Source organism: Nerophis ophidion, linkage group LG16, assembly GCF_033978795.1.
Source record: "Nerophis ophidion isolate RoL-2023_Sa linkage group LG16, RoL_Noph_v1.0, whole genome shotgun sequence".
NCBI lineage: Eukaryota > Metazoa > Chordata > Actinopteri > Syngnathiformes > Syngnathidae > Nerophis > Nerophis ophidion.
Genome location: NC_084626.1, coordinates 29,280,225 through 29,306,516, shown reverse-complemented (window position 1 = coordinate 29,306,516; position 26,292 = coordinate 29,280,225). Strand labels below are relative to the sequence as shown.

General features: G+C 38.7%; 1 protein-coding gene across 3 annotated transcripts; it reads left to right on the top strand.

Annotated features, from left to right (window-relative positions):
* Positions 1-1,743: 1,743 nt before the first annotated feature.
* On the top strand, positions 1,744-24,746 carry mbd1b (methyl-CpG binding domain protein 1b). 3 transcript variants are annotated; one of them, XM_061874833.1, is made up of 17 exons: positions 1,744-1,885; positions 5,272-6,182; positions 7,054-7,194; positions 9,335-9,467; positions 9,549-9,823; positions 9,958-10,040; positions 10,178-10,218; positions 13,106-13,246; positions 13,331-13,411; positions 13,574-13,594; positions 13,682-13,777; positions 14,044-14,205; positions 14,289-14,450; positions 14,559-14,630; positions 14,700-14,771; positions 16,806-16,907; positions 20,411-24,746. In XM_061874833.1, the coding sequence occupies exons 2-17, from the start codon at positions 5,425-5,427 to the stop codon at positions 20,879-20,881; spliced, it is 2,811 nt and encodes a 936-aa protein (XP_061730817.1). In that variant the 5' UTR covers positions 1,744-1,885; positions 5,272-5,424; the 3' UTR covers positions 20,882-24,746. The 3 variants fall into 3 exon arrangements, with proteins under 3 accessions (XP_061730817.1, XP_061730819.1, XP_061730816.1); XM_061874835.1 differs by having other exon boundaries at positions 9,546-9,823; positions 14,310-14,450; XM_061874832.1 differs by having other exon boundaries at positions 9,546-9,823.
* Positions 24,747-26,292: the final 1,546 nt, after the last annotated feature.

The window sequence follows — 26,292 nt, the reverse complement described above, 5'->3', positions numbered from 1 at the left end:
CTGCCCAGGGTTTCCCGGCTGCAATTGCACTAAACTATTAAGTTGAGGTCTAGTTGTGGGCCTGTTGGCTACAAAGTATGTGAACCACAAAATATGGTCCTGTGGGCTATGAAGTATGTGACCATGATATATGGGCCTGTGGGCTATGAAATATGTGGACCAAGAAATATGGGCCTGTGGCCCATGAAATATGGGCTTGTGGGCTATGAAATATGTGGACCAAGAAATATGGGCCTGTGGGCTACGAAGTATGTGGACCATGAAATATGGGCCCGTGTCACATGAAATGTGGGCCACAAAATATGGGCCTGTGGGCCACAATACAGGCCTGAGGGCCACAAAATATGGGCCTGTGGGCTATGAAATATGTGGACCAAGAAATATGGGCCCGTGGCCCATGAAATATGGGCCTGGGGGCTATGAAATATGTGGACCAAGAAATATGGGCCTGTGGGCTACGAAGTATGTGGACCATGAAATATGGGACTGTGGCCCACGAAATATGGGCCTGTGGGCCACAAAATATGGGCCTGTGGGCCACAATATAGGCCTGAGGGCCACAAAATATGGGCCTGTGGGCTATGAAATATGTGGACCAAGAAATATGGGCCCGTGGCCCATGATATATGGCCCTGGGGGCTATGAAATATGTGGACCAAGAAGTATGGGCCTGTGGGCTACGAAGTATGTGGACCATGAAATATGGGCCCGTGGCCCACGAAATATGGGCCTGTGGGCCACAAAATATGGGCCTGTGGGCCACAATATAGGCCTGTGGGTCACAAAATGTGGGCCTGTGGGTCACAAAATATGGGCCTGTGGGCTATGAAATATGTGGACCAAGAAATATGGGCCCGCGGACCACGAAATATGGGCCTGTGGGCTATGAAATATGTGGACCAAGAAATATGGGCCTCTGGGCTACAAAATATGTGGACCATGAAATATGGGCCCGTGACCCACGAAATATGGGCCTGTGGGCCACGAAATATGGGTCTGTGGGCCACAATATAGGCCTTAGGGCCACAAATGGCCAGTGGGCTGCTAGTTTGAGATCCTGGGTTAAATAATTGATTGCTTGATTGATTGAAACTTTTATTAGTAGATTGTACAGTTCAGTACATATTCTGTACAATTGACCACTAAATGGTAACACCCCAATAAGGGTTTCAAGTTGTTTAAGTTGGGGTCCATGTAAATCAATTCATGGTAAACAATACAAAGGAATTACAATAAAAATAACCACTGCCTTAAAGGTAACCTAATGCCATTTGTTTTCCAAACAGTCATTTTAAATTTACATATGCATATTGTATATATTTCTTTTTTTTTTTGTCCAACTTAGCTATTTGAGCTTTAAGTAGACATTTAAGAGAGTGGTTATTTAATTCACCGCAAAATGCCTGTTTGAAAGTAATGAACAAATATGTATTTCACATAGGTTGTCAACTAATCCGTGTAATTCTGGATTTTATTATGGGCGGTGAAAAATGAAATATTAAACTTTTATTATGTTTACAGCGTGAAATCCACTAGCCGTGACGTGACAAAGAACAGATGGGTAGAATGAGAGGAATCCCGCCTCTGCTTTCACAATTAGTCAATTTCATAAACAACGCAGTATTTTTGGCTAACAACATACCAACGAAATAGTTATTCGTCAACAATTTACTTGTTCGGTTTAAACGAGGCTTATTTGCAAAGGGCCAGGACGGTTGTTCGGGCAACTTTCTGGTCAGGCGATTTTGCATTTTCAAGTGCCTTTTTTTTTGGGTCCTTCCATCGCTTCCGTTGGTGGTGGCTACATGCTAGTTAGCGTCATTAGCACCTCATAGCAACTAGCAGGGATATTGTTTTCTTTTCCAATGACATACATTCCTCACAGGTGAGTGTTTTATAGACCGATAAAATCGAACAAAGTGTATAGCGTGGTGGCATACATAAGACTTAGGGTATATCTTCCCTACGACCATGAATGTAGCCATAGCATTGCTTGCTTACGTTAGCATAGCTTCAGTGTCAAATAGTACACAACCGGTAATGTCGTGAGTTATGTGTGAACGGTTATTTTATTGTCTTATTTTTGTTATTTTGAGTTTCATTTCCAGATTTACTTGTGCCACAATCTAGCTTCCGGGTTAATTGCTGTGTATCAGTGCCAGCAAGTCACCACAGTAAACAGCAAAATCTTGACGTATTTCCTTGAATTGCCGCTAATTAATTTAAAACCTCTTCTCACTCCTGCGCTTACCAAAGGCATGCGGTAAAAGTAAGCATGCGCAAATTATTTTAAAACCTCTTCTCACGCCTGCGCTTACCAAAGGCATGCTGGAAAAGTAAGCATGCGCTAGTTATTTTTAAAGCCTCTTCTCACTCCGGCACTTACCAAAGGCATGCAGTAAAAATTTGAGTGTGATGTAAGCTTGGACCTTAAATCCTACTGAATAGCTCTTAAAGGCCTACTGAAATGAGATTTTCTTATTTAAACGGGGATAGCAGGTCCATTCTATGTGTCATACTTGATCATTTTGCGATATTGCCATATTTTTGCTGAAAGGATTTAGTAGAGAACATCCACGATAAAGTTTGCAACTGGAGAAAAGCCCTGCCTCTACCGGAAGTCGCAGACGATAACGTCACATGTTGATGGCTCCTCACATATTCACATTGTTTTTAATGGGAGCCTCCAACAAAAAGTGCTATTCGGACCGAGAAAACGACAATTTCCCTATTAATTTGAGAGGATGAAAGATTTGTGTTTGAAGATATTGATAGCGACGGACTAGAAAAAAAAAAAAAACTTAAGTAAAAAAAAAAAAAAACGCGATTGCATTGAGACGGATTGTGATGTTTTTAGAGACATTTACTAGTATAATTCTGGGAAATCCCTTATCTTTCTATTGTGTTGCTAATGTTTTAGTGAGTTTAACAGTACGGTGTATTGCAGCTGTCTTTAGCACAGAGACACAGCCGGTGTTTCTTTGTTTTTAACACAGAACGGTCAAGCCAACATGTTTCTCTACTTCAACGATTATGTTTTTGGATGGGAAAATTGTGATCCATATCTATCATCATCCACAAATCTTTCATCCTCGCTCAACTTAATGGGGAAATTGTCGTTTTTCGTTCCGAATAGCTCTTGCTGCTGGAGGCTCCCATTATAAACAATGTGAGGACGTGAGGAGCCCTCACCCTTGTGAACTATATCGTCGATGTTCTCTACTAATTCATTTCAGCAAAAATATGCCAATATCGTGAAATGATCAAGTATGACACATAGAATGGACCTGCTATCCCCGTTTAAATAAGAAAATCTCATTTCAGTAGACATTTAATCTTCTTCCCTTTATGCAATTTAAAATTACGGGTATTGAAATAAGCCTCCTTTATTTTATAAAATGATGTTGGGGAAGTGTCACTCATAACGTCACAAGTTTGACCAGGCGGTAATACTAAGCATGCGCTAATTATTTTGCAAAGCGAGTTTGACCCGGCAGTAATTCAAGGCAGGCGCATACTATATGCCCTGCGGAAATTCAAGGAAATACGGTATACATACAATAGGTTGTGTATTTATAATGTTATGTATATACATGGTTTAGATGAATAGGGCGTCTGGATATTTCACAGCAAGTCACTCAGGCATGAAGAAGTTGTAGAAACCCCGTTTCCATATGAGTTGGGAAATTGTGTTGGATGTAAATATAAACGGAATACAAGATTTGCAAATCCTTTTTAACCCATATTCAGTTGAATGCACTACAAAGACAAGATATCTTATGTTCAAACTCATAAACTTTATTTTTTTTTTGCAAGTTATAATTAACTTACAATGTCATGGCTGCAACACATTCCAAAGTAGTTGGGAAAGGGCATGTTCACCACTGTGTTACATCACCTTTTCTTTTAACAACACTCAATAAACGTTTGGGAACTGAGGAATCTAATTGTTGAAGCTTTGAAAGTGGAATTATTCTTTCCCATTCTTGTTTTATGTAGGGCTTTAGTCGTTCAACAGTCCGGGGTCTATGCTGTCGTGTTTTACACTTCATAATGCGCCGCACATTTTCTATTAGAGACAGGTCTGGACTGCAGGCGGGCCAGGAAAGTACCCGCACTCTTTTTTTACGAAGCCACGCTGTTGTAACACTTGTCTTGCTGAAATAAGCAGGGTTGTCCATGATAACGTTGCTTCGATGACAACATATGTTGCTCCAAAACCTGTATGTACCTTTCAGCATTAATGGTGGCTTCACAGATGTGTAAGTTACCCATGCCTTGGGCACTAACACACCCCCATACCATCACAGATGCTGGCTTTTGAACTTTGCGCCTATAACAATCCAAATGGTTATTTTCCTCTTTGTTCTGGAGGACACCACATCCTCTGTTTCCAAATATAATTTGAAATGTGGACTCGTCAGACCACAGAATACCTTTCCACTTTGCATTAGTCCAGCTTAGGTGAGCTCGGGCCCAGCCAAACCGGCGGCGTTTCAGTGTGTTGTTGATAAATGGGTTTGGCTTTGCATAGTAGAGAATTTAACTTGCACTTACAGATGTAGCGACCAACTGTAGTTACTGACAGTGGTTTTATGAAGTGTTCCTGAGCCCATGTGGAGATATCCTTTACACACTGATGCCGGTTTTTGATGCAGTACTGCCTGAGGGGTCAAAAGTCCGTAATATCATCGCTTACGTGCAGTGATTTCTCCAGATTCTCTGAACGTTTTGATGATTTTATGGACCGTAGATGGTAAAATCCCTAAATTCCTTGCAATGGCTCGTTGAGAAATGTTGTTCTAAAACTGTTCGACAATTTGTTTACAAAGTGGTGACCCTCACCCCATCCTTGTTTGTGAATTACTTAGCATTTCATGGAAGCTGCTTTTATACCCAATCATGGCAACCAACTGTTTCCAATTAGCCTGCACACCTGTGGGATGTTCCATATAAGTGTTTGATGAGCATTCCTCAACTATATCAGTATTTATTGCCACCTTTCCCAACTTCTTTGTCACGCGTTGCTGGCATCAAATTCCAAAGTTAATGATTATTTGCCCCAAAAAAATGTTTATCAGTTTGAACATCAAGTATGTTGTCTTTGTAGCATGTTCAACTGAATATGGGTTGAAAATGATTTGCAAATTATTGTATTCCGTTTATATTTACATCTAACACAATTTCCCAACTCATATGTAAACGGGGTTTGTATTTTTTAAATAAACGTTTGTTTACTAACAACCTTCCTTTTGCTAAACTCATTTGTAGTTGATCACATACAACACATGCCCCATGACCAGCCCCAGAAGCCACAGGCATGAGACGGCGTCCTCAAATAGAGTGAAAACACTGGACTTCAAATGGGATGCTCCACAATAAGCAGACGGTAGCACCCCCCCTAAATTAGTATTAACTGTGCCAATGGAGGAGGAATCACTGCAACCTCCTGGCAGCAACCCGGTGAGAAAAGATGTGGGACAAAGCGCAGAGAAGACGAGTGAATCAGAGACGACCATTGAAGCGGAGAAGACGAGTGAATCGGAGACGACCATTGAAGCAGAGAAGAACAGCGAAGCAGAGAAGAGCAGCGCAACAGAGATGACCGGCGCAGCAGAGATGACCGGCGCAGCAGAGATGACCGGCGCAGCAGAGGTGGCCGGCGCAGCAGAGAAGACCGGCGCAGCAGAGATGACCGGCGCAGCAGAGATGACCGGCGCAGCAGAGATGACCGGCGCAGCAGAGAAGACGAGCGAAGACGAGAAGACGAGCGAAGCCGAAAAGACCAGCGTAGCCGAGAAGACCAGCGTAGCCGAGAAGACCAGCGTAGCCGAGAAGACCAGCATAGCCGAGATGACCAACGTAGCCGAGAAGACCAGCGTAGCCGAGAAGACCAACGTAGCCGAGAAGACCAGCAAAGCCGAGAAGACCAGCGAAGCAGAGACAACCAGCATAGCAGATAAGATCACACAAAAAAAACAAGATGCAACAGAAACCCCTGCTTCAGGTGTTGGAGGAGAAACACTAGGAGATGAGAAGAATCCCATAAATGACAAAGCGAAACACCATGTTGACAATCCTCCTACTGATTGGCTGGAACCACTTGATGATGATGAGCAAAGTGAGGATGATCAGCAAAGTGTAAAGAGTCATAGTGAAAAAGCAATGAAAGGAGCGACGAAGTAAGTTCATTTATGCTATCCTTCTACTTATCATGTGTTTTAATTGAGATGCTATCACAAGCACCTACAGCCTTTTAAAAATAAGAGACGATATGCTGCAAGCCAGAGTGTTATAATGTGTTCTTTTCTAAAAAAAATAGTCACCTTGCTTTGCAAATAGTTTTATGCACCGCACTGATTTTGGATTATTTTTTGGGCAGATTTGTTGAAGTAGGTTTTTTTTCAATAATTTTTGGGTGCCATTTTCAAGTGTACACTTCTTAATTTTTTTACTCTTTAAATTCAATCTCAATTCTGTACACTGATGCTGGAATTTTAATTTTCTTGAGGGAACTCTCCTGAAGGAATCAATAAAGTACTATCTACCTCTCTATCCATCTAAATAAAAAATTACTATTTTTCTACTTCCTATCTTGTTTAAGGTTGTAAATCAAATATATAGAAACCGAAGTGGGAAAAAAAAGAAATACATTTTGAGCATGATTTGATATTATGTTATAAAAGAAAATGCAGTTACCGTGAGGATTTTATTGTATTGATTCATGTGAATAATCTTGTTAGGCGCAGTCTCTCTGCAGGCGCCAATAGTTGGCTGTCATATTTGTTTTCCATCTTCCTTGGTACTGTGACCCCGAAAGGGACAAGCCATAGAAAATGGATGGATTGATGCAATGAACTAAATAATAATATCTACAATAAGAATACATCACAGCTGCACTAGATCCAAAGATTTACAGCATAACCAACTCACATTAGCAAAAAATTTAAGCGTATTCTATTAAAGTTTTTTTTTAGGTTATCTCTCACATTTCTTTCCTGATTTGCTTCGTATCTGCATTGGTAACAGGTCTGTCTTTCTTTTTTTTTTAAGGCGTGGACACACCCGACGCAAGCGTACACATCCTGATGAGGGCTGGGTTGATGTCCCTGCTCTTGGAGAGGGTTGGAGACGAAAAGAGGTTATCCGGCGCTCAGGTTGTAGTGTTGGCCAAAAGGATGTCTATTACATCAGGTAACACAATGCTTTTTCTTTTGTCAGCTCATTTAATGAGTGTAACTACCAAAATATAAAATTTGAACCACATGTAGTGCCCGAAACTTTAAATACGCAGACATAGTTTCCACACACATGTAATAGAGCACACGTGACAGTGGCGATGAAGAGAGTTTGAAAAATATTTGTATTAATGCTCACATACAAAAGTGCAAATTTTCATGTTTATGATGTGCGTTTATTAGATAAAGAATTAAGGTTCTGGCAAGCAGAAAAAATGTTTCAACTATTTTCCCTAAAATATGCATTGAGGCTACAAATTTTGTCTTGTCAGATTACTCGAATAATCAAACAAACTAGAGATGTTCGATTATGGCTTTTTTACAGATATCTGATATTCCGAAATTGTCCAACTCTTAATTACCGATACCGATATTGACCGATACTGAAATATACAGTCGTAGAATTAACACATTATTATGCCTAATTTTGTTGTGATGCCCCGCTGGATGCATTAAACAATGTAACAAGGTTTTTCAAAATAAATCAACTCAAGTTATGGAAAAAAATGACAACATGGCACTGCCATATTTATTATTAAAGTCACAAAGTGCATTATTTTTTTTAACATGTCTCAAAACAGCAGCTTGGAATTTGGGACATGCTCCCCCAGAGAGAGACTATATTGTATATTGTAGCATCCCGGAAGAGTTAGTGCGGCAAGGAATTCTGGGTATTTGTTCTGTTGTGTTTATGTTGTGTTACGGTGCGGATGTTCCCCAGAAAGGTGTTTGTCATTCTTGTTTGGTGTGGGTTCACAGTGTGTCGCATAACAGTGTTAACATCGTTAAAGGTGTTTATACGGCCACCCTCAGTGTGACATGTATGGCTCTTGCATAAAGGCATAGATATTATGTGACTGGGCAGGTACGCAAAGGAAGTGCATTTAAGGCTAATTAATGCTCGGTATTTCTCCTTATGTCTGTGTACTCTGCACTCTACAAAGCCACAATTGTTTTACTTTTCGAAACCAATACCGATTATTTCCGATATTACATTTTATAGCATTTATTGGCCGATAATATTGGACTGCTGATATTATCTGACATCCCTAGAACAAACTAATCGATTGATTACTCAAATACTAAAATAATTGATAGCTCCAGTCCTACAAAGTTTTACAGTGATGGGTTGCAGAACAGATTATTTATACTGCAGTGTGAAATGAAACTAAATGCTGTAAGATTGTATTTCTTGTAAACATTTGGTTCTATAATAAAAAAAATATTTATTCAAAAAATGCAAATCACATTGGTTCTTTCTAAAGTACATTAAGGGTGTATTTTAAAGCAACGTTTACCACTACTCAGAGTCTCCTCACTTATTTTTGCACTGGCGTATGCATTGACCTGATCACTGACCGCATAACAACCCATGCCGCCTTTCAGGTAACCATGCGCAGTTAAGATAAAGGACTATGTGTACTAAAAATAAATTGTTTGATCATTTTGCATTCGTACATGACTAATGCGATAATTGTTTTGTGATCAATCACAGTCGTTAACGCGTAAAAATAGCAGTGGAATTATGTGTGCTGATATTCACATTGGAATATTCTTCGTAGTGTTGTTAAATGATAAATTTGTTAAAAATCAGATTAATCATTTGGATAAATCATGATATTCACAGGTCATTACTCACCTGCATAATTTAAATGAACTTAAAAAAGAGTCCAGTAATATGGACACAAATGCAATTTTATTGTCAGAATGTCATCCAGGAGCATTTTTAAAGGTGATATTAAATGTACGTGATTTATTTGCGCAAATTTTTTTTACCGTTTTATTTAAGTGTATTTGTAAGAGAAATTTGCCAGCGGGCACACCGGTTGGAGTCTCCTCTCATCTTTGCACTAGCGTATGCATTGACGTAATCACTGACTGTTTAACAACCTCTGCCACCTTATAGATAACCATTCGTGGTTACAGTAAAGAAGCATATGTGTTCAAAATAAATAACGTGATTTGATTAATACACGATTATTGTATTATTTTTTTGTGATCAATCATATGTGTTAACTCGTTATTTAGTGTTGTTTTGTTTTGTTAAAAGAGACAAACACAATTTAAAAACCACATTGTTGCTTTTTTATTCATAGCCCAGATGGTAATCGAGTGAGAAGCAAAGTCGAGCTGATGTCATTGCTTACGGAAATTGACATGTCAAATTTTGACTACAAAGAGGGGATGTTCTACAATGGCCTACCGAAACCTCGACGCAGGGCGAAAGCTGTAAGTTTTGATACGTTATTGATAACGTGTTTACCATGTCAATACCATATATGTCAACGCTTCTTTTTGAATCACTAGAAGAAGACGCAGAACCAAGATTGCGCTGAACCAAGCTTGGTGAAGAAAGAGGGTGCACATCCTCCGGAATCCAACCATATGCTCCCTCCTAAGGACTGGTCCAAAAATCTCTACTCCAATCAAACGTCTTTCTCCACGCAGAAACCAACGGGAATTTCTTACAAAAAGGCTGCCAATGAGAATGTGGTACCCAGTATTAAAATTAAGATTCATCGGCAGGTGTCATCCTTACCGCTCCCCTCCATAAATGGAGAAATTGGCACTGAGGAAAACCAACTGTGAGTTCCGTGCTTGAACTTATGTTTGAATCATCATTGACAATTTGTTGATACGAAGCTACCTTTCCTAACACTGTAACACTTAAGTCAATAACATATTCAGCATGACTAATAGTTCCTGCGTTTCTCCACAGGAAATGTTGGAGATGTGGTCTGTGCTTCTTTGGCACGTGGTACGACAGGCAGAGAAAGAGACCCTACTGTCCTTCATGTTGGGGTATGTCAGTGCATGTATTTGAAATATCATGCCAAAAATTGATAGATGAAGAAGTAGTATTACATAAATATGGATGTATTTTCTGATTTTTCGCTTTTCTCTCCTTTTTTTCAACATTTTTTTTAAAAATCAAACAGCCTCAAAATCAAATGAACACCCAATGGTTCGATTCCGGAAGGTAATGTCTTCTTATATTCAGCCGACTATATACTTTTTTTTTTCCCATCAGATAGTCAACAGCTTTCTATTTATACAGCACATGATTAGGTCTCCATTAAATCAGTTAAATAAGGTAGACAGGCATACTGAAATTCCCATTTATAGTTTACCACTTTTTATTGATATGTAAGTGATGTCTGTTTTGTTCATCATACAACACTTTTACCATTACAGTAAAACAGCACCCTTTACACCGATCACCAGACCTGATGCACACCTTTGCAATATTGCAAATCCTGAATAAACAAGATCTGTGAGGTAGAAGGATTATCTTGACCAAGGAGAAGTGCTTCCTAACAAAGATTTAGACATTTTTGTGAACATTTGTTTACATACATGTTTTGTGTACATAGAAAAACTTAAGATCTTTTAAGTTTAGCCCATGGAAAATGTACCGTTGCTGAGAATGGTCACAACAATTGCAAATGCCACAACACAACAACTTCACTTTACATCACAACGCAACAACTTGCGTCACAACACAGCAACTCAAGCCACAACACAACAACATTAAGCGACAATGGAAGTGACAGCAGACCAAAAAGTGACGTTGATGAGCACAGCCTACTTTCACTTACTTTTCCAACTCTGTTCATTAAAACTTCTTCATCTTTCCGCATCAGCCACTGGGTCCATTGGCAAAACTTTCTTCATTGCCACTTTCGTTGTCGCTTAATGTTGTTGCATTTATGAATGTTCCTGTCAGACTTTTATCCTGCCGATTCAGATACCAACCCATGAGTTGGATCGGCCAATACCTATACCGATCAAACGTGTTCACTGAAATGTCTTCAATTTATTTATGTTGAGTGCTATTGACAGTTTAACAATATCTGCACAATATTTAAACTAGTTTCTTCTTCTCTTGTATTACATACAGTTGTTTGAGCAAAACAAAATCAGTTGTACACAATGAGTAAACAAAATCAATAACTACTATCTATTACTCATTGAAATAATGTTTCCCCTTAATGTACTCCTAAGTGCAGGGCCTTATCCCTGAGTTATTAAACATTAACAAAAACAACATAAAAATGATTTTGAGAAAATAGAAATATCGATCAAACCAATCTAGCATCGATCATGTCATGATACTGCCCTTGATATCGACGCCACTAATTTATGGATCAATCCCCCCTCTTCTTCTTACGTGTTGTGTACTGACTGCGACAATACTGACACACCAACAGTTGTTACAATATCCTCTCTCTACACGGTTATTAATTGTTAATTTCCTGTCAATAACTGTTTACTTTCTGCTGTAACAAGGTTCTACATTATCTACACTTCTTAAAGTTTGCTAAGAACCTATTTATTTTGTTGTTTCAATCTATCTTACTGAATAGCTTAGCTATTATTAGCATGCCTGGTCCTGACTTTCTCTCTGTGTTCTTTTGCTCCGTTCTGCCATTGGATAATACACATACCGTATTTCCTTGAATTGCCGCCTGGGCGCTAATTATTTTAAAACCTCTTCTCACTCCGGCACTTACCAAAGGCATGCAGTAAAAATTTGAGTGTGATGTAAGCTTGGACCTTAAATCCTACTGAATAGCTCTTAATCTTCTTCCCTTTATGCGATTTCAAATTACCGGTATTGAAATCAGCCTCCTCCATTTTGAAAATGATGACAGGGAAAGTGTCACTTGTGACGTCACGAGTTTGACCTGGCGGTAATACTAAGCATGCGCTAATTATTTTGCGAAGCGAGTTTGACCCGGCAGTAATTCAAGGCAGGCGCATAATACATGCCCTGCGGCAATTCAAGGAAATATGGTATATATTAAAAACTACAGGTAATTATCCGTAATGGAGTTTGATTATTAATAACTGAGAGAAGCGATTTCACACTGTGTTTAGAGACACATAATTAGCTGAGAGTTCAATACCAAGTCAAATTCATTGTGTGTTACACACTTGGCCAATAAAGATTATTCTAATTCTGCTAACTTGTCAGCCGGGGGACTAGATATAATATTAGTTCAAAATAAATGGGCATTAAAAGGCAACAACGGGCAATGGTGATCACATACTTTTCATGAAAATCATCCGATACTGAGCGGTGGCCACCCAATTTGGCACATCCCTAGTTGTATTGCGGCTTTATGTTGTTGTTGACCCTTCCCGGCCACCATAAAAATGGGAGCAAAAACAAAAGTTGTGGCTTTTGTATTTTTGTTAAGTTTTAAATATTTTATATCAGACACACAAAGCTAATTCCTCCATGTGTTTTGTTTTCATTTTAAGGCTGGTGTACATACTGTATTTGTGTAGTTGCAACCGAACCCATCTGGCATTCTTTGGTCATTGAATCAATGGCAACTGAGATTTTAGTTAATTTAAAAGGGACAATAGATATTAATAAACATTTGACCTGTAAATATGTGACATTATAGTCACAGGCTAATTTCCATCTCCATTCCCGTGGATGGTTGATGTTAAAGGTGTGACAAAGCATTCAAAACATACTACACAAACTCACAATATTTTTGAGATTTGGACTGGACTTTTGAGTTTGCCTGAAACACTTGGAAGGCACAGATCTAGTCTGAATCATCCTGTCTCATCTAAGTCTGTCAGACTAGATTTGTTCCATATCAGTCTGAGCATGAACTGATGAAGCCTGCATGGATGAGAGACAAAACGTCTTCTAAGACGGATTTAATAGTCCAGTTGCGATCAACACAACGCCTTTGGAACACAATTAACTGGATGATTGAGAATATCCATGAATCACCCGTTTTAATGCAACAATAATAATGATATTAATAATGATGATGATGATGATGATGATGATGATAATAATAATTAAGCTCCTTTTTTCATCATGTTTACACCAACTTTAGTGGTTTCCATGTGGGGAGTGTGTGGGATGTCGTACCACAACAAACTGCAACCAGTGTGCCAACTGCAAGAATGGACTCAATAGCCCGGAAAACAGAAAACGAATATGCAGAATGCGCAAATGCATCTCTCCCATTCGTAAGGTAAACCTAGGAGGGCGCAAAAGTTATTGTCAAGTCGTTTCAATTCTTCAAAACATCTGTCTCTCCATCATTGTTTTCTAATAGGGCTCTGAAAGTGAAGAAATCCAGCCTGTCGTGCCACAAAACGACGATCTGGATTTACTAGAAGATAGCATGAGTTTTCAGGTAATTGTCTCAAAAATCTGTTTAGTTAGGGAGCATTCGTACAATTTTGATGATTTTTCCTTTATTCACCACTAACTCTAGATTATTCATACCGTATATTCCAACCTTGATGGACATTGTCACTTTAGTTAATAATGTCTTTGTTTATGTTCATGTTTACAGGAGGAAATTACAGAATCACAGGTAGTCTTTCCTGATGTTTTAATCAACATTATTTGCATACAAAAAACGTATTTACATTCTACATTTAATGTGTGGTTACTCCTGCAGCAAGAGAGTCTAAAAAGCAGAAACACTGACAACTTTTCTTCCATTATGGACTTTGATGACGATGATGATGACATGTCAACTGATGATGATGATGATGTAAGTTTGTATTGTCAATGGTTCACTTTAGTCTGTTATGCTTTTGTTTTTTCCACAATCTTTCATATAAATCTGTATTAGTCTCCGTATATGACTACAAGACAAGAATGAAATAGAAGTTTTAGGGAGGGATCGGGAAGTGACTTTTTTTCAATAGTTTTTTTAATGTCCTCAAGTTTCCATGCCAGTGTCTTATGCTGCTTAGTGGCACTAGACTATACAATTGAACTTAGCTGAATTTTTAATTGTGTGGCTTGTTTTTTTAGTGGCATAGAAAACGTAAACGGCGCGCTTGTGGGAAATGCAACGCGTGTCTCTGCAGGAAGGACTGCGGCACGTGCGACTTCTGCGTGGACAAACCCAAGTTTGGTGGCCGAAATAAAAAGAGGCAGAAGTGTCGCCTCCGACAGTGTCAAAGACAGGCAATGGTATGACGTTACCTGTCCATGTGTCGCGTCTTTCCAATGCTAACATACTAACCTTACAAAGTCGGTCTGGTCTCTCTTTGTAGAGGCACTTGCTGCCCCTTCAGATGTCTCACAGTGAGTGTAAGTCAGATGATCCATTGTTGCCAGGCAGGCCGAGGCCTCACTACACATACAGTCGGAAGACGAATTTAAAGAATAAAAAAACATCAGTGTCCTTGGATTTCTCTGACGATGACCTCCAAGATGTTAGTTTTGTTCAGTTGATTTTTACCATTTCTAAATGTTTTCTCTTAAAGGCTAAGGATAAAAATGTATTTTCCCGTTTCTTTTTGTCTGTTGCTTTGCCTTTTTAGTTGAGTTGGAGCTCAGAACCTTCGAGCAGTACCAAACACATGGACATAAACCAGATTGACTCTTCTAAACAGGTTTGACAATATATTTTTGACGCAGTATGTGAATGACGTAAGAAAATGTTTCATCCTTTGTCTCAACAGTTAGTTCGTTCAATTTTGGAAGAGCAACATCAAACAGCACGACGAGATCTTGGCCGAGAAAACAGTGCTCAAGTAAGTTCCTATCTATCATCTGTGGTTTTTGGAAATAACAATGTATTTACTGTGTCTGGATTTTGTCTAGTTAATAAGCACTTCATGGACCAAATTCAATTGCTGCTGCTTTTGTTTTTTTTTTCAATTTAACTCCTTTGTCTTCTTCCTTCATTTCTTCTGGTTGTCTTCATCCGAGGTGAATATTTCAAAACAGTAATATATGTTTGATTATGAATAGGGATGTGCCAATCGATAGAGCACCGATCGGTATCGGCCGATTTTCGTTAAAAGTACTTGATCGGCTATTGCTGATTAGTTCCTTTTGATGCCAATTCTGTCTGGCTGACAAGGGTTTATACGCTAATTATGTGTCTCCATACACAGTGTGAAGCCCCTCCCCTAAACTATTAATTACAAACATTACAGCAATAAACTGATTTTTTTTCTTTGTATCTTAATATCATTATGAAATATCAGGAATTGGCCAAAAATGAAGCAGACTAGGTGCAGGCATGCTAATAGCCAAGCTAACCACTAACCCAGTTTTAATCAACACCAAGTGCTTTAAGTGCATAGTAAAAAATTTTTTAAGAAGTGTAGCTGGAACTGTGTTGCAGCAGAAAATAAGCAGTTATTAACAGGAAATGAACAAGTAGATTAATAAGAGTCTATTTCGCTGAACTATTTATGTTGCGCTTCACGGTGGCAGAGGGGTTAGTGCGTCTGCCTCACAATACGAAGGTCCTGCAGTCCTGGGTTCAATCCCAAGCTCGGGATCTTTCTGTGTGGAGTTTGCCGGGTACTCCGGCTTTCTCCCACTTCCAAAGACATGCACCTGGGGATAGGTTGATTGGCAAAACTAAAAAAAAAAAGAAAATGTGGCCCTAGTGTGAATGTTGTCTGTCTATCTGTGTTGGCCCTGCGATGAGATGGCGACTTGTCCAGGGTGTACACCGCCTTCCGCACGATTGTAGCTGAGATAGGCGCCAGCGCCCCCCGCGACCCCAAAAGGGAATAAGCGGTAGGAAATGGATGGATGGATGGATTTTTGATGTTAATTTTCACTTACATGGAGATGGCTTTCCGTTTCTATGACACACTGCCATCAGAAGAGCCTGCCTTGTGTTTGGAATACATAATAAAGTTCAAAAAGTTAAGCAATGCACAAGCAATTTCATCCTTCCTCTGTGTAGCTCCGCTACAGGCACATACTGTATTATATTGCCTTGTATGTATTTGTCTTGGTAGATCAAAAGTTTATATACACTCATCATGGGCATTAATGTTACATTAACTATAGGCCCTTAAATACTTATTTGTCTTGTTCTTCCTAGGTGGAATATTTTTTCTTAATCTTCAAGAATTTTTCAAAAACAACAGTTGAGTTCAAGAGGTTAAATTTATTTTAGATTTTCTATCATTCACAAGTTACTCATTTAACAATATTGTTTGTCTTGAGCTGTACTACTCTATACCAAAAGGCATTTATAATATTTTATTTTTGCTTATTTAGCTATATAATATAAAGCTCAAGTATTAAAAAATAAAGTATGGTGTATTGAGATAGGCTTCAGAACCCCCCGCGTCCCCGAAAGGGACAAGCGGTAGAAATGGATGGATCGCATATCTATTGCCACATGAAAACTTCTTTGATGGTGTCAATCAAAACTGAGCATTATTATATTTATGAAGGAAGCATTGTTAGAGATTTTTAAATATCATTAGAATATGCAAATAGTTACACTATTGAGGCCAATCAGTGTATATGTAAGAAGAAAGAAAGTACCTTTATGTGGCTACTTTTATGCTGCATACAGTATCATAAGGTGTGGTAGTTGTCCAACATGCATTTGTTCTTTTGGTAAAAGCTGACTGTTCATATTATCCAGTTGTTTGATGAATATGAAGATTGATAAAGTCTGATGGGAAAGTTTGTAATTCACAGGTCACCGCTCATATTCTATGTCATCATTTCAGACCAATTATGAATACACTTTTTAGCACAACACATGTATAAATGTATTCCTAACACATTATTGTGCATGCTTGCAGTTTCCATTTTTGCTGGACGAGCAAAATGAAAGGGATGAAGATGATTTTCACTTTGACACAGATCCTCATATGCAGGTTGAAGAGGGCGAAGAGCTGCCAATGGTAAGTGAGAGGTCATGTGTTTAAAAAGGAAAATTAGGGCTTTCAAAAACGTTGATAGCTGTAACTCATTTATATATTTAATTCCACAATTATCATTTTGACAGCGCATGCTCATCGTGACAAGCTTCACTTGTCAAATTGCTGGTGGAAGCATAAGAAACAGGCAAGATGAGCCGGCTGGCTCTATAGATAGATTTTATTACAAAAAGAACGATGATGAAACTGTCAAACAAAACGTTAATTGCAAAGAGTTTCACTTTCACTGAAGGTCAAAGTACCATGCCAAAGCTAAGTGTTGCCGCAGAATGCAATGTCATCTTTGCTGGTGCAGTCAAAAAAAGTCTTTATTTTAAGATCAGTAGCAGCGGCAAAACAGAACAAATATCAATACCAAGAAGCACAGCTGTTAACTTGTGGAACCTTGCCAAAATAATTTGCACAATGATGTATAATTGAAAAGAGAAAAAATTATGTGTGAAGCAAGAGAAAAACCTTGCAAGAATGCAACAGGAAGCATTGAGCAAAGGTTAGAGTCCGAATAATCCAGAATAGCAACAAAAATGTGGTCACAAACAATCCGTGTATCATTTCATATGTTCATTTGCGTTTTATCACTTGATACTTCTAAATTAAATTTTTGCATATCCATTTTATACGCGGAGTTCACCAGGGAGCATTACGGTTTCAAAACTCTCCCAATAACTCGGTGATGGTATCAAACAGAAACTTGGTGTCTGTAGTTTTTCCTGGCTTTTTTTGGTTGGCAAATCTGACAAATTATATCTCCCAAAATCCTATGCGCAGCTCGGCACCCACACTTTGTGAAAAATGTCATCAAAATACATCAATAGCTTTTTGAGGTATGTAGCTAACAAACAGACAAAAAAAACCCCTAACAAAAACATAACCTCTTTGGCGGAGGTAATGAAACTGCAAAGCGCGCCGCTTTCTTCTCCAGCGTTTCAAAGCTGACACAGAGCGGGTCACGGGGCACCATGCCAAGGGAAAGCCTCCAGGGGGAGCGCATAAACTTTACACTGCGGGAAATACGAGTAATGTGAGAAGTTACTAAATAAACCATTACCTAGAAAATATATTTGAAGACAGCGAGGCTGAACATCAATTAGTAAGGTGTTTACATTAAAATGGAGAATTACATTATAAACAATGCCCACTGCAGAAAGTAAAAGTTGAAAGACACTAAAGTGAACATTATTGCTTTACGCTGGATGTTTACATAGACACACTTTTAAGAGACTCAACTGTATTTGTTTTAATTATTTATATTTGTTTGAAGTAGTGGATGCTTTGCAGTTAAAATCATTGTTTGTATAGTAAAAAATTGATTAGAACATTTAGGGATTATTTTGGTGTTCAATTACAGTACATGTGTTTATTATAAACATTCCTGCCTCTTCATTTTGCACAGTAAGGCATTTTTGCCAAGTTTTTATTTTATTTTGTACAATAGCACAATAATATAAATCTATGGCTTAATACCGCGGCAATATCGTAGTGTGAGAGTTTGATATCGTTACATGCTTACAAGATACCCAGGACATCTTCTTTTTTTTCTTGCTTAACTAGGCCAAATATTAAAGACGTGATATACATTACTTCGAAGCTGTATAACAACTGTATTATTTTATAACTATGTATCCCCAAACATATCGTGCTCCTGAACAGCTCCAGCATATAAGTATAAAAATGTATCCATGCAGCTCCGTAGAAATGCATATTGCACATATTGGTTGTTTGGCCTGGTTAAGAGGGAAAACAACAAATAGAGTGTAGATAACTTCAACTTAAATCATATTGCAGTCCTCTTGTTTTTATCTACATTTGTCTACCCGCAAGCCCAAATCCACATAAAACAAGGGGTAAGCTTGGCACATGTATAATACAAAAAACTAAACGTTTATAATTTTTTGCTTTACTTTAAAAACAAAATATGAAAAAAATAGGTTGTTAACCATTTTTTATTGTTAGTTTCAAATGAAAAAACAAATGATACACACATTTAAAAAACACAAACCAGCATAGCAGAAAACATGCAATCAACTTCCGATTTTATCAAATGCAACCGCTCTACTTTGTGCTAATTACTATTTCCGCACAACACTATTGTAATGCATAACTGCTGCTAACCATCTCAAACACGAAGTGTAACATACAAAACAAGAGTGACAAGAAGTAATACACAACAACAAAAAACAAAACTGCTAGACCCAAACTTAGCGATATCATGCCGTGTATATGTTTGCATGATTTAAATTTTAATTTCATTTGGAGTGGTGAATAAAAATATAGAATGTTCAATATGCAGAATGACGTCTTATGTTAAAACTTTCTGCTAGTATAGTTTAGAGAAATTGGTCACATTTCAGACAGTTGTAAATGGTGGTTAGCCATGATTAATTCATTTGAAAATGAATTAATCTGATCACTTTTTTTACAATACAGTCAAAATTGGCAAATTAACAAATTAAAAAAACTAATCTGATAAAAAAAAAAAATGTAAATGCATTTGGGCACATTTCAGACAGTTTCTCGTTATGATTAATAAATTAAAATACTTCAAGAATCTTACAAGAAGTTTGTTTGAAAACTAAGTAATGGGATTACTTTTTTTACAATAGAGTGAAAATGGGCACATTGGAGACATAGTTGCTCATCATGATTAATCATTTTAAAAAACTACAATTAATCTGATTAGAAATTGACTTAAGAAATAAATAATCTGTTAAAATATATATTTCAGACAATGTTGCAAATGGTGATTAACGTAATTAATTAGAAAACTACAATTAATCTCATTAGAGATTTATTTGAAAAGTAAATCTGATTACATTTTTTACAATACAGTCAAAATGGCCACTTTTCTGAGATAGTTACAAAATGGTTGTAATTGTATCGCACTTTTCTACCTACCCTTGTAGGTAGAAAAGTGCGATACTCAAAGCGCTTTGACACTATTTCCACATTCACCCATTCACACACTGATGGTGGGAGCTGCCATGCAAGGCCCTAACCACGACCATCAGGAGCAAGGGCGAAGTGTCTTGCTCAAGGACACAATGGACGTGACGTGACGAGGTTGGTAGAAGGTGGGGATTTAGCCAGGAACCCTCAGGTTGCTGGCACGGCCACTCTCCCAACCGCGCCATGGTAATTAATCATGATTGAGTACTGTAATTTGAAAACTAATCTGCCAAAAAATGTTTCACAATACAGTGAAAATGGGCACATTTCAAACATAGTTGTTCATCATGATTAAATAATTTTAAAAAATACAACTAATCTAATTTATAAATTAGAAAATGAAATAATTGTATTCTTTTTTGCAATACAGTGAAAATGGGCACATTCAGCCGTGGTTTGAAATAATGATTAAACACGATTAATTTGAAACATACAATTAATCAGGTTATACTTAATTTTTTTTACTCACAGCCTTACGGTGCTAAAGTGATTTATTTTAATTCTTTATTTCACCTCTTCAGATCACACAGATCTTCAGTTTGGCTGAAAAACCTGCAGAGAACGTAGCAGACTTTGATATTCATCTTAAGAAACTGCTCACTTCTTTGCGCCAGACCACATTGCCAATCCTGTGGTGTGCCATATTGGTGGAGGGCCCACAGCTTCAGCTCATCCAATGTGCGAAACAGTCCACCATGTCCGACACCATAGTGCTCATCGACCCAGGCTTTTTCTATCAGGTCACCGTACAAAGTCAACCGCTGGCATCCACCCACACGCTCTATAACGATTACCCGCCGAAGTTGACCTCCGTGAGTGAAGTGGTCAGACTGCTTTTGGGCCTGGAAAACTATGTTCTGTGCAGGGGGTTGCCCCCCAAAAGGCCGTTTTCCACTAATGGCCCGATCACATTGGAGCGGGCCTCGACGTGTGATTTCTTAGTGGAGAAAAGGGTGAGCATCTGCTCTAACTGCAAATTGCTTTGTGGATGAGGAAGTTCAACTTCAGAGTGAGGAACAAACGTTTCACCAAGCTGAGGAGGGCGCTGCTGTATCCTGCGTACAGGATTGATGCATCACCAAAGGCATTCCAAGAACATTCATTCTTCTGTGTTTTTCTTTTGTCACTCTTCTGAATTGTGATAGAAGGTGCTGCGTCCTCTCAGACCGTTTTGTGTGGTTACCGGTGCTGGTTGATCCACATTTACTTGAGGAACTAAAACCTCTTCCTACCTTTTCTATTAATTCCAATTCTCTTGCCCAAAGCCGTGCCTCAGTTATGATCAGCCTTCCCAATAATTCCTCATTTTCACATTTTATGTTTGCTACTTTTTTTTTCTTTACCAAAAAGGTCAGGTCGTTACTTACTTTTGTGTATTTTCCTCTGTTAAACTTCAACATGCCACATCACAAAGCGCTATACAAGAATCCACCAAAAAATGTTAAAATGTTTGATTTGGACAGAAATTGCTGTGTTTATACAGTATGGTCGGATATTTTAGTAGCATCCTTATTGAGATCTGATCCAGATATCAGCAATTCCGTCTCTAAGGCAGCACGGTGAACCAGGGGTTAGTGCGTCTGCCTCACAATACGAAGGTCCTGGATTCGATCCTGCGCTCGAGATCTTTCTGTGTGGAGTTTGCATGTTCTCCCCGTGACTGCGTGGGTTCCCTCCGGGTTCTCCGGCTTCCTCCCACTTCCAAAGACATGCACCTGGGGATAGGTTGATTGGCAACACTAAATTGGCCCTAGTGTGTGAATGTGAGTGTGAATGTTGTCTGTCTATCTGTGTTGGCCCTGCGATGATGTGGCGACTTGTCCAGGTAGTACCCTGCCTTCCGCCCGATTGTAGCTGAGATAGGCACCAGCGCCCCCCGCGACCCCAAAGGGAATAAGTGGTAGAAATGGATGGATGGCATTACCTAATTTTGTGTATTTTCCTCTGTTAAACTTCAACATGCCACATCAAAAAGCGTTATACAAGAATCCACAAAAAAAGGTTAAAATGTTTGATTTGGACAGAAATTGCTGTGTTTCTACAGTATGTTCGGATATTTTAGTAGCATCCTTGTTGAGATCTGATCCAGATATCAGCAATTCAATTTCTAAGGCAGCACGGTGGGTCAGGGGTGAGTGCGTCTTCCTCACAATACGAAGGTCCTGGGTTCGATCCTGCGCTCGGGATCTTTCTGTGTGGAGTTTGCATGTTCTCCCCGTGACTGCGTGGGTTCCTCCGGGTACTCCGGCTTCCTCCCACCTCCAGAGACATGCACCTGGAGATAGGTTGATTGGCAACACTAAATTGGCCCTAGTGTGTGAATGTTGTCTGTCTATCTGTGTTGGCCCTGCGATGAGGTGGCGACTTGTCCAGGTAGTACCCTGCCTTCCGCTCGATTGTAGCTGAGATAGGCTCCAGGCCCCCCCGTGACCCCGAACGGGACAAGCAGTACAAAACGGATGGTTGGATGGATTTAAAAGAAAGAAAAAAAATCCTTTTAGCATTTTCAAAAGCTTTGATATTTGTCCAATCTTAACAGATCAAGTTGTCCTTGTGTTTATGCAGTTTCGGATCATATTTAATTACATTTTTTTTTTTTTTTCTAATTTGGGACCTTAGCTTTTGTGATTTTGTAGGTGACAGATTCAGGCTTGAATCAATTGCACTGGTTACTGTTTATTTGTCAATAATATTGCCACACATTACTGTAAATGAATGATTTATACCGCCAACATGTTTTGGGGAAAATGAATAAATGCAATATAAAAACACTGTATAAAATACAGAAGGTTTATGCACACACACTCTTAAAATTATCATTTTTTTCCCACAAAACTCTTTGTTGCTACTTGAGGAAGAAAATAAGGCTTTCAGTTTACAAGCATGGAGTATGGAAATTAGATATTTGATTAGGCCATTAATGATTGGTTTGAACCATTATTTTTCCTGGGTCGAAATTTTGAATAATGTACACTTTAATTTGGGTGAAAAGTTTGAATTATTTAAAATGTTCTCTGGGTTTGATTGATTGATTGAGACTTTTATTAGTAGATTGCACAGTACAGTACATTTTCTGTACAATTGACCACTAAATGGTAACACCCCAATAAGTTTTTCAACTTGTTTAAGTCGGGGTCCACGTTAATCAATTCATCACAGTTTACACATGATCACTTAATTATATTCAAAAACATACATTATTTTTGTTTCAATGTCCTTATTTCTGTAGCTGTCCTTCTGGCAAAATGTTACAAAAGAGTTGGTAAAGTTGGTGTTTTTTTTGGCACGGACCAAGTCGGCTTTTAATCATACTGTAGACCACAACTGCTCAATACGATTGATGTCTGGGTTTTGGCAGAGTACATTCCAGAAACTTAATGTTGCTCTTAATGTTTGAGATCAGTTATCATGTTGTGTCCAAGCGTTTGCTGTGTAGCTGTTGATTTGCGGTAAAGCTGAAGAACGTGAAAGTAGTCAACATTTGCAGCTGAAAATTCTTTCTTGGCCTCCATCCTCCTCTAAGACAGCGACCTTGGTGTAGCAGCAGTTTTTAGTTCATGACAGGCTTGAGTCTTGTCTATCATGAATTGATCAACGTGGACCCCGACTTAAACAAGTTGAAAAACGTATTCGGGTGTTACCATTTAGTGGTCAATTGTACGGAATATGTACTGAACTGTGCAATCTACTATTAAAAGTTTAAATCAATCTGAACATCTGAGAGGAACAGTTTGGGTCTCCTTCCATACTTTGACAAAGCTACTGATGCTTTCAAATAACTTCATTTGTTCAATGGATCGGGCTTGGACTCTGCACTTGTTTAAAAGTCGTTCTAGAAGACTTTCCCAACTTGTGTACAACGGTACCTCCGTTTTCCTTGGTAATCCGTTCCAAAGAACTGAAGAAAACCAAGTGGCCCAAAATTTGAAACTAAATAATTGCCAATTCAGTGACTCCTTTGCAGCAATCTAAAAACAAAACCTGTTTTCGTAGTTCTAATACTATAGACGTACTACTTTGCTAAGAGTTCTTGAGTTCAAGACTGTTTCTCACCTTCTGCTGGCACTTGCATTTTTCTTGAGGTATCATGTTGGTTTATTTTTGCCAACTTCTGGGATTCTTTCTTTGGACGCTTGTTCCGACTGAATGATACGCAGGCAAACAGACTCGTTTCTTACGTGCAATGTTTGGTGTTTGGCCACACAATAACTGAGATGGTGTACCAAGAACCAAAACATACAAGTAAGTTGGGCGTACAAAAGCTTAGGTACCAAAGTATTTCCAGAGTTCTCCTTCTAATTGCTCACTGAAATCCAACGAGTGTTTTCTTGTTGTATTCGATCATCCATGCGTTCATTCTTTTTACGAACTGCAGTCAACTGTGACCACTAACTTGAAATTAACAGGGATTTTGTAGTTCAAAAAGAGTGTCACAGATGTATTTATGTGTATATATTTGAATATTTATGACCCTGTTTTATACTTTTATATAATCATTCCACCTTAGAAAAAGAGTGGTTCAAATTATTCATTAAGGGCCTGAAATTAATCGAATCCATAAAATAGAATAGAAGGCCTTTTTTGCCACTGTACAATGAAATGATCAATCAAATTCATGCTTATAATAATGGACTGTTGACTTCTTACCTTAAAGAGAGGGGTCAACTTCTCTTTGCTGTCAGTTTTTCGAAATTTTGTATTTTGTATAAATAGTCCTAGTTCCCTCAAGTAATTGTGTATCCCCTTTACAGTATTGTTTCAAACATTTCTGTTTGGTATTTGGGTTTTACATGTTGAGAATTTTGTTCAAATGACTATTTAATTTGAGCCTCAATTAAAATGATCGGTTAAAAGTGACTATTCTGAGTTGTGCTGATTTTACTGCTTTGTTATTTTAATAATAACAATAGATTTTATTTGTAAAAAAAAAAAAAAAGCGCTTTACGTTGAGCAAACAACCTCAAAGTGCCACAGTGTAAAAAATAGTAATAATAATAATAATAGTCAAAAGATAATAAAAATAAATAAAATATAAAACTAGAAACAGCCCAATAGCTAGAACCAGCATGCATGTCTATAAAAAGGATTTTTTTAAAGGATGGGTTTTTAAGCCTTTTTTAAAAGCATCCACAGTCTGTGCTGCCTTCAGGTGGTCAGGGAGAACGTTCCACAGACTGGGAGCAGCGGAGCAGAAAGCCCGGACTCCCATTGTTCGAAGCTTTGTCCGCGGAGGTTGGAGGAGGTTAGCCTGTCCGGAGCGGAGGTGTCGTGTGGAGGATTTAGGGGTGAGCAGTTCCTTGAGGTAGAGGGGGGCATTTCCATGGAGGCACTGATGAGTTAGTAGGGAGATTTTGAATTCAATCCTGAACGGAACAGGAAGCCAGTGAAGGGATTTGAGAGTTGGTGTGATGTGGTCATGTTTCCGCACTCTTATCAGGATCCTGGCAGCACTATTTTGTATGTACTGCAGCTTCTGGATGTTCTTGCTGGCGATCCTGACAAGAAGTGCGTTGCAGTAGTCGAGCCTGGAGGAGACAAAGGCGTGGACCAGCCTCTCGGCATCAGAGAGAGTGAGTGAGGGACGGAGTTTCGCACTGTTCCAGAGGTGGTAGAAGGAGGTCTTGCACAGTTGTTTGATTTCAGCCTCAAAGGTCAGGTGAAGGTCCATTTTAACACCCAGATTAGTGACTGAGGATGAAAGGTGAATGTCGTGGCTGGAGAAGGTGATGCTGGTGATGGTGTACGACTGAGTTTGATGTGGAGTGCCGACTAGAATGGCTTCAGTTTTGGAGCTGTTTAGTTGAAGAACATTTTGTTTTAAAGGCCTACTGAAATGAGATTTTCTTATTTAAACGGGGATAGCAGGTCCATTCTATGTGTCATACTTCATCATTTCGTGATATTGCCATATTTTTGCTGAAAGGATTTAGTAGAGAACATCGCTAATAGAGATGCGCGGATAGGCAATTACATCATCCGCAACCGCATCACCAAAGTCGTCATCCACCCGCCGTCCACCCGAACCAACATTTTATCAGAACCGCAGCCGCCCGCAACGCGCCCGTTGAAATAGATAGATAGATAGTACTTTATTGATTCCTTCAGGAGAGTTCCTTTAGGAAAATTAAAATTCCAGCAGCAGTGTACAGAGTTGAGATCAATTTAAAAAAAAAAAAGTAAAAAGTGAATAATGGGGGTTTAAAAGGAAACAAAATAGAGAAATATTAGAAAAAGAATAAAAACAATGGGAATAACAATATAACAGTAAAATAAGAATATAACAAGACAAAGTAGGCAGTAGTGACCATGTTATGAAAACGTATTGCACTGTTATTGTTTTGCATCCCCTGTCATCCTAGTACCCCCCGTCCCCCGTCCCAGAGAGGAGTTATACAGTCTAATG

Coding starts and splice junctions, on each gene's coding strand:
- mbd1b (XM_061874832.1), top strand. CDS start 5,425: ATGGAGGAGGAATCACTGCAACCTCCTGGCAGCAACCCGGTGAGAAAA. Junction 13,412..13,573: donor AAGATAGCATGAGTTTTCAG/GTAATTGTCTCA, acceptor TCATGTTTACAG/GAGGAAATTACAGAATCACA. Junction 16,908..20,410: donor AGGGCGAAGAGCTGCCAATG/GTAAGTGAGAGG, acceptor TCACCTCTTCAG/ATCACACAGATCTTCAGTTT.